The 19377-nt window shown below is 49.0% G+C and overlaps 1 protein-coding gene across 4 annotated transcripts; it reads right to left on the bottom strand.

Moving 5' to 3' along the window:
• Positions 1 to 2417: 2417 nt before the first annotated feature.
• Positions 2418 to 18014, bottom strand: SALL2 (spalt like transcription factor 2). 4 transcript variants are annotated; one of them, XM_025869163.2, is made up of 4 exons: positions 17400 to 18014; positions 7560 to 7628; positions 4337 to 7167; positions 2418 to 3874 (listed from the first exon to the last, which is right to left on the bottom strand). In XM_025869163.2, exons 1-4 carry the CDS (start codon positions 17470 to 17472, stop codon positions 3467 to 3469), a joined length of 3381 nt encoding a protein of 1126 aa, XP_025724948.2. In that variant the 5' UTR covers positions 17473 to 18014; the 3' UTR covers positions 2418 to 3466. The 4 variants fall into 4 exon arrangements, with proteins under 4 accessions (XP_025724948.2, XP_073751031.1, XP_025724947.2 ...); XM_073894930.1 differs by lacking the exon at positions 7560 to 7628 and adding an exon at positions 11021 to 11375 and having other exon boundaries at positions 17400 to 18012; XM_025869162.2 differs by lacking the exon at positions 7560 to 7628.
• Positions 18015 to 19377: the final 1363 nt, after the last annotated feature.

Raw genomic sequence — 19377 nt, forward strand, 5'->3', positions numbered from 1 at the left:
AAATAAAATCTTAAAAAAAAAAAGTTAAACGTTAGAAAAAAACAAGGAGAAGAAAAGTCAAAGTTGGGTCTAATTGAGAGTAATACTAGTGAAGTCTGTCTTGCTGGTCAGGAGACACCCACTCCTTGGTTTACTAACAAGTTCCAGTAATGATAACCAGAGCCTCAGTGGTAGGAGTTTGTGAAAGATGAAAATGTGCCAATAGAATCTAGGCCTTTTTCATGAGTAATACAGGTTGAAAACTCCGAGAACCAGATGGAAGGCAGAATTAAGATTCCAAAAGTTTTAATGGGGAGTAACACCTGTAAAAGGAAAAGGGGGTAAAATGAGTTTGGAGCAGGAAGAACTGTCAGACTATGAGGCAGACCTGACCATCTCTGCCAGTCCAATGGGGACTTCCAGAGTAAAAACGCTCATTAGAGTGCCATGTTTCATGGAAATGCCTAAGCTCCCGTACCACTCACCATCTTGCTCAGTCTTTGGCCAGAGCTGAAGAGTGGAGCGGTTGAAGGATGTCAGTGAATCAGACTTCTTGCAGCTAGGTAGCCAGTTCTTCCTTAAAGGGGAACCTCTAAAGCAGCACATCTCTGTATCTGCCAAAGGGGACTTGGCATATCTTACATAGGTTCTTAAATGATAACTGCATTGGTCCTTAGGTTGTTGAATGAATTATTAATATATTTGAGTGGTTATTATGAAAGTTGAATTCAAGAGAATTGTACACCCTCTCCCCCTTCTCCATCTTTGCATTATGAGTTATTTCCCTCTCTGGGAACCTGCAGGCCATTGTTTGCGTCTATCATACTATTTACTACCACACCACCATAAAAAAAAGTTTATATTTTTCTTCATCTTAGACTGAGCTCCCATAGGGGCAGAAGTGTCTTACTTACTTTTGGACCTGCCCAACACTTGGTCTCTGAAACAAAATAAATCCTCAGAAATTAACTGAATGAATGAGCAAATCTGCCTTTTAATAGTGATGCTTTGCATCCATCCAGTTTGAACTGGATCCACTATATTTATTTGTTTTGCAAGCCACATTTATTTACATTCTCGTTCCAGCAAGTTAGAGTTCATTCACCTTCTGAAAAGATGATCAAATGAAAAGTGATTGAGAGTGAGAAATGGGAGGCTGAGGGTGGGGATTGGAGGAGCTGTAAGAAGGAAGAAACTAAAGGCTCTAAGAGACAGAATAAATTAAAGGTGACGAGAGAAAAGAAAAAAAAAATTAAAGCTGTCAGATAACAGAGGTCAACGAAGAAGAAAAAGCAGGGCAGGAGAATAAAAAGGAGACAGAAGGGAAAATAAAGTAGAGCAATGAAGGGGTGTGGGGAGTCAGGCGCAGTGCAGACCTGCCTAAGGAAGTATCCACAAGTCAAAGCCTTACCAACAGCTGTTACCATAATGGGAACTGACATATAAAGAGAGGGCAAGTCTACTTTAATTATTTAAACGGCATTATCCATGTCCAGTGGGGGTAGGGGAGGTAAATAGAATAGGATTGGTGACCTACCTCCTTCCATAGGCTGAAAGGAGAAAAAGATTTACAAAGCTTTGCTAGGAATTAGAGGCAGAAGCTGTTTCTTCCCCAGTTGACTTCACAAGATTCCCACATATTCCTGTTCACCAAGACCTTTTAAAGGGGACCGGTACTGCTCTAGTGGGGGCAACTAGAATCAAACGTTGGTTCTTTACTTTGAATTGAGCCAAGAATAGGTTTACTCACCTCCTCCTTTTGCTCTTCCAGCCAGCCAGCCAGTCTCACATCAGGAGTCTTAAATGGTGTAGCAGGAAACAAGCACTGTCCCTGATCACTGGGTTCCTTAATCCAAGTTTGCCACTAATTGGCTGAGTGACTTTGGGCAAACCATTTTACCAGCCCCATCCATGTAGCACTAACATTCAGTCACATTATAAAAAAATTCTGGGGACTGTTCTCTAAAAAAACAAGGTCTTAGAGTCAAATCTAAACCTCACCAAGTTGTGGAGAGACAAGGTAAAAAATGTATATGGTTCATTTCACACCGCCACTCCTCACGTACTTCCTCTGCTAAGAATTTCCTTTAAATTATCCCGCTGGTAGAAATTATTAGTGCTGAATTACTTTTTTTCCTGTTTATAACATCAGATCTCAAGGATCATAAAGATTAATTCATCTTGGTTCTGCAGATTAACTGATGTCAGGTAGGCTAGCCTGGGGTTCAGGAAAGACAAAGAAACAGCTTCTAACCTCCAACAAAACAAACAAACAAAAAAAGCCTGGTGGTGGAAAGTTCTAAGCAAAGAAAAAATCTAGACAATGACTGCACACAATGGACAAATCCTTTACTTTTTGAGAACATAAACTCCATTTCCACAGGGAAATTACATTCACTGGAGGTTGTTTTAGGACAAGGCTGAATAAATTAAATATTTCAACACCATATGTTCAGCTTTGGCAGGAGATGTAGGTGGGAAGGGAATCTCAATGTTAGGGAATGCCCATATCACACCCCAGCTGGCTATTTAATCATGAAATAAGGAAAAGCACACAAATATTTGGTTAAAACACTTTTAATGAAAAGGGAAAGACACTAGTATCTCCCTTGTCTGCTCTTCACATTTTACTATGTTAGGAAGCTCTGGAGCCTATACCTTTGGAGGAGAAACCATCATTCAAGTCAGTCAGTAGCAGAACTCTCACTCTCTCCTCCTCAAAACTCCTGTTCCAAATGATCCTATGTTAAGAGTAAATACTACATCTCATTACAAGACGGAGAGGCAGGGAGAACACCACCTAGAGCTCGTCTCCCAAAGTCTGGGACTCTAAGACCCAGACAGTGGCAAAGACGTAAGCCCTGGTCCATAGACAGGCAAAATGGGGGAGGAAATAGGCCTTGAGAAAGGAAGACAAGGAAAATCCAAGGGGCCAGGGAATAAAGGAGGGAGTTATCTAAAACTAGAAGCACACTAGTGCTAGGAAATCCCCTATGACCTGTGGTGCAGTGCTGCACACCAAGTCACTAATAGTCCAAAAGAACATTCATGAGACCCATCCAGTCAAGAATTGGAGGTCCCCTCCCTCACACCATGCCCTTTTCTTAATCTCATAGGTTCCCAGCAAGCCCTATGCTTTAGCAACACTCTTTAACTCTCCATCATTACTCTTCCAACCCCCCTCACCAATAATGCTTCTTAAAGATATGAACTTCGCAGTTCCCAAAATATTCCACAGGAGACCTGTTGGCAAGACATCTGCTTGTTTCCTAACTTTGAGAGGCTATGATGAAGGAATAGAAGCTGGAGGTGTCTTGGCACATTGATCAGCCAACACCTTCGCCTGACCGGGAGTGTACGGGGAAGAATGTCCTATGTGCCCTTCATTTCCCCCTACCCCTTAGGGCCGGGCCACCAGATACAGATATTGTTGTGTCTTCACTGCTGGCACCTTCTGGAGCAGGGAAAAGAAGGAATGTACAGTTTGCTACTTTTCTTCTGTGGTGGGCTTCTTAGGCACTGCCTTGGATGCAGGAGACCGAAATAGGAAGAGGGGGGCTCTCTTCTCCTTGGCCTCTCTGGATCCCATTGCTGGAGGCACGTTCCCAGCCACAGTTCCCGGGCCAAACAGCACTGGTGGCGCCAGGCCTAAAGTGGTACTGGAGGTGGAGCTGGAACTCCGGGGCTTGGTGGGCAGGTCACTTGACAGGAAAGCTGTGTACTGGTTCCAGAAAGACAGGGGACCTACCCTCACCAGTTGGACAGGAATGTCCTGGGATAGGAAGTCCTGCAGGTTGACCTGGTCACCAGAGAGGAGTGGCACTGGGCCCTCCAGAGACAGCTGCCGGCCCCTTCGGGCTGGGCTGCAATTCCAAATGTGGGTGCTCAGGTGCACCTGCCAAAGGGAAAGGGAGAGGAAGAAAGGAGAGGGGAGAAGGGTCACCCCAGGGAAGCTGGAGAGGGTTCCCCTTGGGAAGGTGAAAGCTGTAGAGAATCTATTTTCCTCAGGTACAGTGAGTGAAGAGGGAAGAAAAATTCATCAGGGGGTCATCCCCCTGTGAGCACAACTATTTCCAAGCTCGGGGACTAGAGAGAAGCCACTAGGGAAGTATCACAGAAGGACTCAGAGAAAAAGACAAATAAGGGCTCATACATCTTAGAAGTCCTTCTACAGAGCTCTCGGTTTCTGCTCCCTGGGTCAAGGGGCAGCAGGTACAGAAAAATAGGCTCATGGGATCGTGGGGTCATCTTTTCGGGGAAAGGGGGAGAGCCCCGGGGAAGTGATGGAAGGTGAGCAGCCTGGGACCAAGGAAAGAGCAGCAATATTCTGAGGGCCGTGGGGGGCAAAGGGTTGTACCTGGTGGTGAGCCAGCAGCATATGCTTCTTGAGGATAGCCCGCTCGAGAAAGCTCTGCCTGCAGAAAACACAAGTGAAGAGCGGCCCCTCCTTGGGGTGGGTCTTCTGATGCTCCTCCACGGCTGCCTGCGTGGCAAAGGTCTGACCACACACCTCGCAGGCCTTTCTGCTACTGCTCTCGCCCGGCTCCTTTCTCATGGCCTCCTGCATGCTCAGCTCCACCGAGGCGATGCCGCTGCCTTCCCCTTCCCGGCTGAGTGCCGCCGTTGGGCTCGAGCTCCTCTCCGCTCTGGCCCCCTCTTCCATGCCTCCGGCGACATCACCGCCTCCCTGCTCCATGGGCTGTGTTTGATCCAGGCTGTCGGGTGGTGGTGGAGGCGGCGGCAGCAGGGAAGGCTGTTGAATCACTTTCTCATTGCTTTCCATCTCCTTCCCCGTGGTGGCTGCTGCTGCCGCTGCCGTCGCCACGGTCCCCACTTCCTCCTCTGCCCCTGAGGCCTCTTCTGAGTCACCTCGCACGGATATTGCCTTCTCGCCTCCACTCTCTGAGCCTCTCCCTGCCAGGGAATCTTCATCAGTCACATCTTCCTCCTCTTCCTCGTCCTCCTCCTCCTCTTCAGACAACTCCTCTTCCGGGGACGGCTGCTGGGACGGCTGCTGGGGGAAGCTCCCCGGCCCCGAGACCGTGGGTTGCTCAGCGCCATTTTCCTGGGCAGCTCCCCCGCCTTCAGAGAGCGTGGTACCACCATTGGGGATCTGGCCCCCCAGGTGCATCCGAACGTGCTGCTGCAGAGTAACAGCGTTGGTGAACTTCTTCTGGCAGATGGGGCAGGAGTTCTGGGCCCGGGCGGCTGGGCTGGCCTTGTGGCCCACGAAATGTGCACGCAGGTTGCCCCGGGTGGAGAAAGCTCTGCCACACACTTTGCATTTGAAGGGCCGCTCACCTCCATGTTGGCCATAATGCAGGCGCAGTGCGCGAGGACAGCTCAGCACCCGGAGGCAGATGACGCACTGGTTAGGTCCCGACGAGGCGGGGGACGAGGTTGCAGGCGCCGAGGTGGTGGGGGCTCCCGAGGCAGTAGAGGCCACTGCCACAGCTCCTTGCCGATCAATCTTTTCTACCAGTTGCTGCAGCTTTGAGGTCTCGGAGGGTGAGGCCCCCAAGGGCTCCAGCACATAGGGGAAGGGGAAGCTACCTGTGGACTTAAAGTGGTTGGTAAGCAGTGCCCAGCTGGGAAGCGAAGTCACCAGCTTACTCAGCTGCATTCGGGTTGCTGTGCCACTTTCTCCCACCCCGGTGATGGCTGAGCCCTCACTCCCCGGAGGGGTATTTTCATCAGCTTTACTCTTTGGCTCTACTGCTTTCATGAGCACAAACTTATTGAAAGCAGGCAGCGCAGGAGCCGTGGCTGTGCCTGCACCGGTGGAGAGCAGCGTCAGGCTCTCCGTGGCACTAAGTGCTGTGGTGGAGGCCACCAGAGGCTTGCGTTCCACACCTCCACCGGGCATGGCCACCTCCTCCTCGGCCTTCTCTGGCGGCACGGACATACCGTAGGGCAGGCCGCTGCTGGTGATGACGTAGTCTAGGTGCTCGGGCACCGGGTGAGGGTTCATCTGCACGTGTGGGTACTTCTCGCGATGCCGGTGAAAATGCACTTTGAGGTTGCCGCGGGTGGTAAAGCGGTTGCCACAGACATTACACTTATAGGGCCTCTCACCTGTGTGGGAACGCAGATGGATCTGCAGGGCACTGTCACTGCCAAATACTTTGGCACAGAAGCGGCACTTGTGCCGTCCACCGGGCTTCTCCAAGGGACCCATCACTTCCCCGTAGCCCAGCTCACCACTTCCATTCTTTGGCTTCAGGAGCCCTGGGGAGGCAGTAGCCTCAAGGCCTCGAGCTGCCCCAAGACACTGTGCTGCCAATAGTCCCGTGGTGCCTGGGAATGCCAGATGAGGGGAGGCCATCAGCTGATCTGTGCTGCCAGGCAGGGCTGGGGAGGGGGCAGGGGTTGGTTTGTGGCTTCGCCCAACCCCTCCGGCAGAAAAAGGGTGCTGCGACCCCAGCGGATGGTAAAGATGAAAGAAAGCCTGCTTGGGCGTTTCTGCCCCCGAGGAGGATGAAGAAGAGGAGGAAGGTGCCAGCGTCTTGCTGGTTTGGACGGGCTTGATGGGGCTGAAGAGGGGAAGCAGGGGCTTGGTGGAGGACGCAGTCCCCGTCCCAGGTAACTCTGAGGGACTGGCAGGGGTGCCCACTGTCTGGCCTAAGGAGCCAAGCAGCAGCACCTGGCGGCAGATTTGCTCAGTCATCTGCATCTGGTGGATCTGGCGCTGCTGCAGCACCCGGAGCTCTTCCAAGATCAGAGGGATGTTCAAGTGGCCGCTGCCTACCCCTGGGGGCGGAGGTGGAGGAGGAGGAGGGGGGGGTGCAGGGGCAGATTCTGGAGGTAATGGGGTTGCGCCCAGCTTGGGACTCGCCAAGATCAGGCCCCCGCCTCCCCCAGCTGCTGTACCTGTGGCAGCGACCAGGAAGTGCCCCGCAGACTCCTCTACTCTCCGCTCTGGGCCCCAGGAGGGATCTGTGGGCACTGAAGACCCAGAATCCGGAGGGTTGCTGTGCTCTGCCTCCATGACCTGGGTACTATTTTGGCCCTCCGCCCGGGATTCAGAAGAGGTCGAAGAGTTGTTGGGGTTCTCCTGGCCCCCAATTATCACCATTACAGGGGGGTCAGTAGAACATGCATTCTGGTGGGCGAGGAATTCAGTTGGGTCAGTGAATTGTGCGCAGCACTTGGCACAGACTTGGGGGTGGTCCTCCTCGCTAGCATCACCTAGGGAGAAGACAAGGAGAGAGCGTGGGTGGTGCGGTTGGGATGGGCATGCGAAGGCTCTAATTAACAGCGAGCCCAGTAACCGCTTGTGGGGGGCGGGGAGATGAGCTCACCATCAGGCCACGCAGAAGGCTAGAGCTCAGTCTTGACCGGCCCGGACGCGAAACACCCCAGGGTTGGGGGGTGGGGAGGGGCAGGCACGCTCAAGCTTCTGCCTTCCCTAGTCCGTCCCCCACCCCCCCCCAACCCCGGGCCACCGCGGGCGCAAGGAACGGGCGTGAGGAGGGGGTCCTAGGCAGAGAATCGTGCATTTCATCCCGTCCGCCGAAAGTCCCTTACCGCGCGCGCGTCCCCTCCGCCCCCACCCCTGCCGGGGCAGGGCCCTACCGCACCTCCAAGCTCCGCCGGCTCCCCGCAGGGCCCCCCGAGACGAGAGCTCCTCCCGGTTTCGTGCGCCATGGCTGTGGGGGAGGTGGAGGGCCGGGTAGAGTGGGAGACAATAGGTAGCGGGATTGGGGGAGGCGGCGGTGGCCGCCGGGGCTGCGGCAGCCTCTGCGCCCAGCGGCCCAGACTGCGGAGATGGAGATCGGCGGCGGCGGGGGCGGGGGCTGGAAGCCGCGGAGGAGGGGGAGGGGAGCGGGGAGGCGCGGAGGAGGGGAGGAGCTGGAGCGAGAAAGCTGGGAGAGGGGAGATGGGGGAGGAGCTGCTCGGGAGCCGGGCGGGAGCAAGGAGTGGGAGGTGGGTGTGTGGGGCCGGAGCCCAGAGCCTAGCAGGTTTCCGGAGGCTCAGTGACAGGTGCTTGTGGGGCGTGGTGGGGGTCCACCTTCCCTTGCACTCTACCAGCTCCCCCCTTCTCCAGATGTCTTTGCCCAGACCTGCCCCCACCCCCCTCAGGCTCAAGGGGGCACAGTGGGAAACACAGCCCTGCTCAATAGAGCAAAGCGAGAGGCTTCTCTTATTTTTCTTTGGATAAAAGATCCACTGAGCCTGGAAAACGTGGACTCCAGAGAGGGTGGTCTGATCTCAGAGGTCTGAGGGAGCCCAGAACATCCATCCCTCATCAAAACACGCTCCCCCAAATACCCCAAGTTTTATCCAGTCTTCCTCACCTTTATTCCCACCCTACCCCCATTCGTCTCCGCAAAAGACGTTTCTCAGGGTGGGAGGCTGCAAGGTAGAATTTCCAAGGAAGGCACTTCAGGACCCCTCTCTGCGGAACACTGAGCCCCTTTACTCCCCGCCCCTCCTCCCGCAGAATAGCCGAATGCAAGTTACCCCCCAGATCACCCGGCCCACACCTGATTTATGGAGCTCGTGCTTATTCAAGGAGCCATCTCCTCTTTAGTGCTGTCTTCCCTGCCCGTCTTCTTCCTCCATTGCCCTTCTCTTGCAACAACACTGCACGCTGTCACTATTAAGGACTGTGGAGGTTGGGGAGATGCCGGCCTGCAGGGGCCTAGAGGCCCACCTAGCTCTAACCTGGGGGGAGGGGAATTCCTGAAACAATGGGGAAAAAAATGCAGTGGGAGCTACCAGACAGCCTCTCAGTGCCAAAAGCCCTTTCAGCCCCAATCTGGTTTGAATGCCTAGAAATGACTTAACGCCAGCTCACTGCCACAGAGGCCACCTCCCCTCAGAGAAGATAAGTAGGGGTGAGATGTCTCTTAGACCAGATACTCTGCAGTCCCTTTCTACCTTGAAATGTGTCTTCATAGGTTTTCCACTTCCTGAAGGAGTTTATCTTACTTACAGGAATTGACCCGCAGTCACTTAGTTTTGTGGTTCGCTTGGGCATCAGTAAACGCAGATTGTGCTAATCCCAGTTCTGTCCTTGACTGACAGTGGTCAATCATGCAACCATTTTCCTTTTTATAAAGTGGTAATATTGTAGGTATGTTATCTTTCTCAGAGAAATACTGTGGTGACAAAAACTTGAAAAACTCTTGACAAATCATGTTAATATGAACATATGGGACTTTAAATATTATGGATTAGAGAATTGACATTGTCAATGGCAAAACAGTCAAAATAACCTAAGATATACATATACTAAAATTAGATCAGCGTTTCATGTTGCTTATTGACCTTATTAATTTCTGAGGTAAGACATTGTTTAACATCATTGGCATATGCCAACATTAAGGAGTCTTTTTTGGATGGAGATAAAACTACCTAATATTGGCAACATCCATTCACTGTTGAACGCAAATTTTGCCATCTTTTTTTTCTCTTAAAGATTTTATTTATTTTCTGACAGAGAGAGAGAAATGAGAGAGGGAACACAAGCAGGGGGAGTGGGAGAGGGAGAAGCAGACTTCCCACGCAGAGCAGGGAGCCCGATGCGGGGCTCAAGCCCAGGACCCCGGGATCATGACCTGAGCTGAAGGCAGATGCTTAACGACTGAGCCACCCAGGCGTCCCTTGCCATCTTTTTAAAATGAGAACATTTTACTGAATTATGTTTAGAAACTTCAAATAATCATGAGGATCGTAATGTTATAAAGGATGGCTCTGAAACAGATGAGCTCCGTGCTTTCAGGCCTGACCCTTACAGTGAGGGAGAGGGGAATCTATTTCAATTATGGAAGGTCACGGGTTAGTGTGGTATTGTTTATTTTTACACATATGGAAATTGAAGCTTGGAGAGATGAAGTGACTTTTCCAAGTTCACACTGTAATTCAGTGAGGCAAACATTCGGAATTTCGACTCCTGTCCAGTTCTTTCTCAAGCACATCAACTTTGTAAGGCTTCTCTAATGCTAGAGAAAGAGCCCTGTGTAGCTCCCACCTGCCATTTGCTCTCTGGCCTCAGCAAGGGAGAGGGAATGAGATGGAGGCTTTCTACTGAGCATTTGTTAATTAGCATTGAACATTTGATATCAAGTTGCTGTTTTGTCAACTCTTCCGACAAGAAAAGAAATCCTTTTCTTTTCATCTTCTCCTGGGAAACACTGTCCCCTTTCTTGCTCTTTAATGAAACTTGCTTTCTGATGCGTAATTCGATCTGCACTCTTCTTTAAGGTAAATTTAGTCCCTGCTGAAAGGTGACGGATCAACAGCCACCTGTAAGAGGAACCCTCTCTTTCTCAGCACTTTGCACTCACTGCCTCTCCTGAAAAGGGGGGCAGGATTCTTAGGCAGACAGGAATGAAGTCATAAACACAGGAATAAACTAAGCTGGTAACGGTGTCCCTAGATAGCAGATAAGGTGAGGTAAGCTATCCTGGGTCACACACAAAGTCTGGGATGGACGTGGAGACTAAGACCTGGACATGCTTGTTTAAATTTATAAAGAGCCGAAATGACAAGGAGAAAGGAAACCAGGTAGCTCTCTAAACTGCTGCTCTAGGCTTGGGAGGGCATGGCTAGGGAGAACAAAGAGAAAAATAGGTGGGGAGTGCACAGCAGGATAGTAGTTGAACAAGTGGTTCTCAAACTTTGCTGCCCATCAAAATTACTGGCAGGACTCGATCCCAGGACCCCAAGATCATGACCTGAGATGAAGGCCGACTGAGCCACCCCGGCATCCCATTGGGCTCCCTGCTCAGCGGGGAGTCTGCTTCTCCCTCTCCCACTCGCCCTGCTTGTGTTCCCTCTCACTGTCTCTCTCCCTGTCAAGTAAATAAATAAAATCTTAAAAAAAAAAAATTACTGGCAGAGCCTTTAAAAATCCCGATAGCCAGGCCACACCCTAGATTAATGAATTTAGAATCCCTGAGGGCGGCATCCAGGTATCAGTATGTTTATAAAATTCCTCAGGTGATCCCAATGTCCAGCCAAGGATGAGAACCACAGTAGCTTTCGGGCGGCTGCTCTTCCCAGCAAACCTTTTTTCCTGCTGCTCACGTCTTACCTGCCCTCAACCTGGCCAAAATTTAGACAGTGGCGAAACCAGCCGCTCAATGCCAGATCTTCCTGTCAGACTCCTTCTCTCCTCTGCCCGCAGCCACAGGTTAACTCTCTCGTGTCCAGCTTCCATGGACAGAATTTTTTTTTTTTTGAGAGGAGATAGAAGTTTATTGAATACACCGCAAGGGAGCAGCAGGCAGGACAGCAAAGGACAGACTGTCCGCCAGAATTTGATATGATTTAGACCTGATTGTGAATTTAAGCGACTGTATTGCTTTTCCCAGAACACGTTCATCTTGAGCCATATTTCTAATTTTAAGTTAAAGGTTGGTTCCACGCAGAGTTCAAGCATCGTCCAGCTATTAAAGAAACAAAGCATACTATGTAAGCACCTGCTTAAACTTACTATTAGTGTTGGTCCAACACTAATAGTTTCCATAATTATGAATCGATTCTGTAACTGCTGCTGTTGCTATAGACTACTTCTAAGGGGGAATGTCCCATGTTCTCTGCATCACTCCTCTCTCCTAAATACATACACATACCCACTCCTTTGCTACCCACACCTAGTAATGCACCCATGGCCTATGCAACACCGTAGGCAAACAGGCATGCTGAGGTATGTTTACATGGGGTGCTAAGTGAGAAAAATATATTTGTTTCCAGAACAGGAATATCTTAGATCGAACACCGAAAAAGTTTTTAAAGAGACATTTTTCTGACATTGAAGGACTCAGCATTTAGCCAGGAATTCATACACTTTTGCTGCTGGAAGGGACTGAGATCTGACCCTCTGAGCAAAGTGATTAAGATTGACAGCTCTGAAGCAAACAGGCCCGAGTTCTCGTCCCAGCACTATCTAATCTTTGTGATCTTGGGAAAGTTTCTCTATTTCTCTAAGGCTTGGATTTGTCTTTAAAATGGGGGTATAAGGGGCGCCTGGGTGGCTCAGTTGGTTAAGCGACTGCCTTCGGCTCAGGTCATGATCCTGGAGTCCCGGGATAGAGTCCCACATCGGGCTCCCTCCTCAGCGGGGAGTCTGCTTCTCCCTCTGACCCTCTTCCCTCTCGTGCTCTCTCTCAAATAAATAAATAAAATCTTTAAAAAAAAAATAAAATGGGGGTATAGCTTCAAAAGGGAATGAAATTCTTAGGCTACAACATGGAGGAACCTTGAAAACATGCTAAGTGAAACAAACCAGACACAAAAGGACAAAGTGTATGATTCCTTTACATGAGGTATCTAGCATTGGTAACTTCATAGTGACAGAAAATAGAATGGTGATTGCTAGGAACTGCAGAGAGAGGGGAATGGGGAGTTATTGTTTAATGGGTATAGGGTTGCGGCAGCTCTTTCTGCCCATGGGTCCTTTCCCTGTGCTTTAATAAAAAATCACCTTTTTGCACCAAAAAAAAAAATGGGTATAGGGTTGCAGTTTTGCAGGAAGAAAGAGTTCTAGAGATGGATATTGGTAATGGTTACATAACACTGTGAATATACTGAATGTCACTGAGTTATATGCTTAAAGATGGTTAAAATGGTAACTTTTGTTATGTATGTTTTACTACACATTCAAAAAAATTTTAATGGGGGGATGCCTGGGTGACTCAGTCAGCATCTGCCTTCGGCTCAGGTCATGATCCCAGAGTCCTGGGATCTAGTCCCACATCGGGCTCCTTGCTCAGCGGGGAGTCTGCTTCTCCCTCTCCCTCTGCTGCTCCCCCTGCTTGCGCTCTCTCTCTCTGACAAATAAATAAAACCTTTTTTTTAAAGATTTTATTTATTTATTTGACAGAGAGATTGACAGTGAGAGAGGGAACACAAGCAGGGGGAGCGGGAGAGGGAGAAGCAGACTCCCCGCTGGGCAGGGAGCCTGATGCGGGGCTCCATCCCAGGACCCTGGGATCATGACCTGAGCCGAAGGCAGACGCCCAACGACTGAGCCACCCAGGCGCCCCAATAAATAAAATCTTTAAAAAAATTTTAATGGAAGTAATAATAGTGGAGTTGGGAGGAATAAACAAAAGGAAATGCATACAGGGCCTAGCATAGTACCTGACAGATAGTAAATGCTCCACAAATATTACTGAGGAGTGTATTATTTAAAGGCCAAATGCTGGGGCACCTGGGGGGCTCAGTCGATTAAGTGTCTGACTTGAGCTCAGGTCATGATCTCGGGGTCCTGGGATTGAGCCCTGCCTCGGGCTCCCTGTTCAGTGGGGAGTCTGCTTCTTCTTCTCCCTCTGCCCCTCACCCCGCTCATGCTTGCTCTCTCAAATAAATAAATAAATAAATAAAAATTTTTTAAAAAGATTTTATTTATTTATTTGACAGGGAGAGACACAGCGAGAGAGGGAACACAAGCAGGGGGAGTGGGAGAAATAGGCTCCCCACTGAGCAGGGAGCCTGATGTGGGGCTTGATTCCAGGACCCCGAGATCATGACCTGAGCTGAAGGCAGGCGCTTAATGACTGCGTTACCCAGGTGCCCCAATAAATAAAATCTTTAAAAATATAAAAAGAGGGGCACCTGGGTGGCTCAGGTCGTGATCCTGGGGTCCTGGGATCTAGCCCCACATTGGGTTCTCTACTCAGCGGGGAGCCTGCTCCCTCTCCCTGTCTGCCACTCCCTCTGCTTGTGCGCTCTCTCTCTCTCTCTCTCCCTGTCAAGTGAATGAATAAAATCTTTATAAATAAATAAATAAATAAATAAATAAATAAATAAATAAAGGCCAAACACTGAAGCCCTGGAACAAGAATGGCCCCACCCAAGGTCACCTAGCTTCAAAGTCCAAGCTGGATTAAAAACCAGGTTTTCAGGGCGCCTGGGTGGCTCAGTCCTTAAGCGTCTGCCTTCGGCTCAGGTCATGATCCCAGGGTCCTGGGATCGAGCCCTGCATCGGGCTCCCTGCTCAGCGGGAAGCCTGCTTCTCCCTCTCCCACTCCCCCTGCTTGTGTTCCCTCTCTCGCTGTGTCTCTCCCTGTCAAATAAATAAAATCTTTAAAAACAAACAAACAAACAAATAAATAAATAAAAACCAGGTTTTCTGCTTCCTGATCCAGTGCTCTATATTGCACCCCACCTGAGTTACTTTCTATCTACACAGAGATGTTTTCTTTTTGACCCAGGGTTCCTAAGGACTGAAAGGCTTGGGCTCCATACCGTGAGGGATTATGTTCTCTACTTCCAGATATGAAGACAAATGGAGCCCTCAAAACTCTCTTTTTGCCTTCCTTCTCCTTTTGCTGCTCTTGATGTCTGCCAGCTCCCATTTCTCCCTCTAGATCTGTTTGGCTGTTGTCCTGGTTTCTCCTTCTCACTAAATATCTGGGTTTCTGTTTGTTTCCTTTATTTCCCAGATGTATGAGTTTACATTTTCCCTAGTCACGTCCCTTATGTTCTCTAATCCAGATTTCTAGACTCTAGGGGAGAGAGAAAATTTTTTCTCTCTCCGGAGTTTTTAAGTAAATATACTATTTCCTTCTCATCACTTATGTGCAATAACTATTCTGTTAGGTTTTTGGTGTTCTGGTCAGGGAAGCTGAACAAAAACAGGGCTAGAAAACAGGTTTTTTCAGACTGTTTCTTGGTGACATCTTAGGTCACCGCAGAGATGAGGCTTATAAATGTGCAACAAAGGCTTAGCATTTGCTTGTCACATATGGTAAACATTGCTTAAAAGAAGGCAAGTACTCCTGAAAACCTTGGAGACACCCTCACCTGCTAAATAAAGGTCTGCTGATATTCCTGAGGGATGCCCATAGTTTCACAGGGACACCAGAGGATGAACATAGAGTCCCTCCCCACCTAAGCTGGGCACATGCAGAACAAGAAAATGTCTTCTGTGGTAGAAAGAAAAGTCAGGGGTCTGAAGATCACGTAAGCAAGTAAGAACTCTACCAATGGAAAAGGAGGGAGTGGGAAATCTATCTATCTTGTAAAAGCAGGAAAGAACTTTAGATTTGATCAGATACAGCCACCTCATCTCCAGATGTGACCCAGTGACACTCCGGGTCACGCAAGTAGCACAGGATCTTTCTCTCAGAATTCTCTCAGGAGAATTCTGATCAGAAAACCCTTCAGCTTTCTTAAAGCAGACCTTAAGAAGTTACTGCTGCCTTCTTGCTCCTCTCATTTACGTTTCTGACTTTTATGGCTCAAAGGCAAAAATTCCAGCTCAAATGTGTTGCCGCCATTGGATTGGAGCCTGCACTGTTTCTACGGGGATGACTGTGGCAGCATCCCCATGCCCCGCAGTGTTCGCGGCCCCAAGTGGGAGCTACAGCTCAAGGGGCTTAAGAATCCACTCAGGGCAGTGGTGAAAAATTTCTTTTGACTCCCTCACAGGCTCTTCATCAGCAGTGGTGTGGGCTGTGGGTGAGCAAACTTGCGAGGTGTGGGGAGAGAAGAGGAGAGGAGAGGTTGTTTTTTGGGGAGGCGGTTGGAGGCAGGGGGTGTTTCGGCATTGTTCCACAATCCAACCAGCAGGGGAGCAGGACTGTGAGGCAACGGAAAGTCTCCTGTAGAGCCTGAGGAAGAAACATCCGGCCTGCAGCAGCATTGAGGAGGGCGAATGTGTCCCAGGAGGGAAGGATGCCACCACCATGAACCTCTAAATATGGGCACAGTGGGATCCCAGCAAGGCAGTGACTTGAGGAGAATGTGTTCTATCCCAAATACAATATGTCTGTTAAGGCTGTTCCTTAGCACATAGAGCACTCATTTTTTTTTTTTTTTACAACAGGTGGAAAGGTAAGTTTAATCATAACTTCATTTTAGTCACTACAAATACAGTATCTTAGCTAGAGCTTTTCATAGCACACGTCTCCTAGAGAAATACTAAAGTTCGCCAAGAGGTTCCTGAGCTTTGGACATATTTCAGCCCTTGCAGGAAGTGCCAATGTCCTCATATATAATAACAATACTCACACATATTAAGTACTTATTTCTGTTAGGGACCATACCATATATATTGAACACTTACTTATACTATTTATTTTTCCAAGTGCTTTACACATATTAACTCATTCCGATTCTCACAATAACCTAAGGAGGTAGGTAGTGTTTTACAGATGAGGAAACAGCACAGAGAGGCAAAGTAAACCAAGGTTGCACAGCTAACCAAGTGGTGGAACCAGGATTTGAATCCTGAAAGTCTGGCTTCAGAACCTTTGTTCTTAGTACTACACTACACTGTCGGGTGAATCAACTGTTTGCTAAATAGCTTATCCCTGAGGCAGGACTTCCAGACTTTCACAGCATGAATGTATATAGCCATAGCAGTATGTCCAAAACTTGCCTGATCCTAGAACTACCTGATCCCTTGCAAAGATAGAGATTCCCAGACTCTAGGCCGGATCCACAATCAAGCAAGTTTGAAAAACCCTAATAATGTAGCAGAGTGAGCACCACCAGCCCTGAGCCTCAGGAAACCTAGGTTTTGGTCCTGACAGTGCCTCTCACTGTTTCTGAGACTTTGGGCAATGTCACTTTTCAATACCCTCGTTGCTCCACTATCCACGACGTCCTGGACTATTCTAAGAATACATGAAATAACCCTCCCCCCTTCATAGAGAAAATCTGTTCCTTTATTTTTTTTAAGTTTATTTAATTCTTTTTAAGTAATTGCTACACTCAATGTGGGACTCGAACTCACGACCTCAAGAGCAAGGGCTGCATGTTCTTTTGACTGAGCCAGCCAGGGTCCCCAGAAAATCTGTTACTTTAAAAAAAGATGCAAGTATGTTGACTCATACTTGTTTTGTTTTGTTTTGTTTTTAGCTTGGCCTCCCTTGAAGCACAACCCTAAGCCCTCCGGTCTCTACCCCAGGTGACATGGCTCCACACCCCAAACCAGGCGGCATCTGACGGACATTAGCTCTCTCCCTCTGGGAGCTCTGATCTGTTCTCAGCTCAGCCCAACAATGAGAAACTTTTTTCTCTTCTCCCTCAGGGGAACCTTCGTTTATCCAATTCATTCTCTTGCAACCCAACTCTCCAGAAAGAAAAGGGGGGAAAATCCCACCCCTAAGAGACGGCCTCCAGGTCTGAGGAGGTTACTTAGCAACGGCACAAAGACCAGTGAGCAAAGGGGGACCTGAGGAGAAAACTCTTGGGTGGGGAGACAGAGCCAGTTTGAAAACTCCATTTCATTCGGAGAAAAACAAGGAAAACACAAACAGAATCAATCCCGAGGAAAGCCAAGCGGGGGCTTCTCCCCAGCACAGGTCAACGCCTTACTACTCCCTGCATCCAATGCCTTCACACCCCCAATGACCAAGTCCTCCCCTGGCTTTACCCGTGGCCCAGGTGCCCTCCCTTGCCCTGGCCTGACCCACACGGGCTGGGACTCAGGGCTCCCGCACCCCTCCCCAGGCACCCACCGTTCTCAGACGCGCTGGGACCTTCGCAGTCCGAGATTAACTGTTGGGGTTTCCGCTGCTTTCGCCGAGACATTCCCGGGTGGCGGTGGGGTAGGGAGGGGCAAAGCTCACTGAGTCCTAACCGGGGTGACCTGGTCTGGTCTCTCCTTGGGTCTGAAGCCAACGGATGCCTCTCCCCCAGTGCTAATCACTGTGAAGCAGAGACGTTCTCCCTTCCCAGAGACAGACAGACAGACTGGCCCGCGCTCTCTCTGATTCTCTGTCCCTGACTCTCTCTCTCTCTCTCTCTCTCTCTTTCTCTCTCAATCTCTGCAAGTCTTTAAAGGGGAGACGCCCCCTTTTTTTTCTTCAGCTTCTTCCCTACGCTTCTGCAGCTCCCATTGTAAAAGCAAAAATCCTAATCTTTCCGCACACTCTTTTCTTTTGTACTGCAGAGGGGAAGGATTTAACCCTCTCCTCACTGCCAGGGCTCCGGCCTCTCCCTGTGCTGTCTGTTCAGAAAATGTCCCTGCTTATTTCTCTAACTCTTCATCCAAGGTCCTCACAGTGCTTTTGGGTTCTCTCACGATTCTATGCCACCTTGTTTGATGATGCGACTGTGTCTGGGGTATAAAGCTGAAATAAGAACTTTCCTGTATATCCTGATTATGAGGCCAAGAAGTCAGCTACCACCAGTCGAAAATGGGGATATGAAAGGCTGGCAAAAAGATGAAGATGGACAGTCATTACAGTAAAACTTAATATATAGAGAGCTCTCCATAACATATAGGATATTTTCATGTACATGACATATTTTGAGCATTACAACTCTAAGATTAGCACAGCAGGTTTGACTACTCCTATTTATAGATGATTCTCTTTATAGGTAAGCAAAAGGATCCGTGAGGTTAAGTAACCTATCCAAGGTTGCATAGCTCTGATGTAATACAGACAGGTCCATCTGACAGCAGGCTAACATTTTTCCCCTCTATATTATTAAAGGTCCAGTATGCCACCAGGCTCCTAGCATGACAAAAAAAGTGATTGATCTTAAGGAATCCCAGTTAAAATAGCAACAGAGTTCCTGGCTTTTCTGTTTCTCCGGCTCCTGTCCAGCTCCTGGGGCTGAAGGTATGCCAGCTCTGAGAAGATGATGTAGATGATTCTGTGGGACTTCAGACTGGAAGCTACAAGGAGGCACTTCCAGCTCAATATGAAGGAACTTTCTAACAGTGTAATGGACTCTCCGGTGAATGGGTGAGCTCTCTGTAATAAGTTCTCGCAGAGGCTGAAAACAAATGTCAGGGATTCTGTGGAAAGAATTTCCTTGTGGCTATCATATTTGACCTTTAAAAATGTCTCCATCTCTAAAATACATCATTTGGCCACAAACCAGTTCTCTCCTGCTCAGCCTGCACATTAAGGGTGATTCATTTATTGTTCTTTAACTTCTGGCCATACTACGCTCCTGAGCATAGAATAACCAGATGTGCCCTATCTCCTCACTATGATGCATGAGTCCTCTTCTCCTGGACTTATTTACCTTGTACTCTCCTGGCTGAGATGAAAGAGTATCTGAGACACCATCAGTTAGGAAAGTGGAAATTCTTTTCCCTTTTGGAGCTCAGGGCTGTAAATATCTGATGGCTGCGTCTTCAGAGAAGAATAAAACAAAGTTCACTCACAGCGTTCGGTGCAAACTGGAAGTTCCCTTGGTTTCTTCCCTGACCCGGATCCAGGCTGGTGTGACAATATTAAGAAAGGGGGAGAGAGAGAGAGAGACAACAGATGGTCGGAGGGTTGCTGGTGAGAAACAAGGCAGGTACACACATCTGAAGGGGTTTGGGAAGCACTCTGATCTTTGCTTTGGAGTTCACTGAATCTCCATTATTTTCCCCATCCTTCGGGGTCAGGACCCTGGGTGGCTCCCTCCTGTTCCACCCTTGGAACTCCTGCTGACATTGTCTAATTCACCCTGTTAACTTCTCTGTGCCAGACA

This window comes from Callorhinus ursinus, unplaced genomic scaffold (genome assembly GCF_003265705.2).
Source record: "Callorhinus ursinus isolate GAN/ISIS: 27379988/994484 unplaced genomic scaffold, GSC_fseal_2.0 scaffold8, whole genome shotgun sequence".
Taxonomy (NCBI): Eukaryota; Metazoa; Chordata; class Mammalia; order Carnivora; family Otariidae; genus Callorhinus; species Callorhinus ursinus.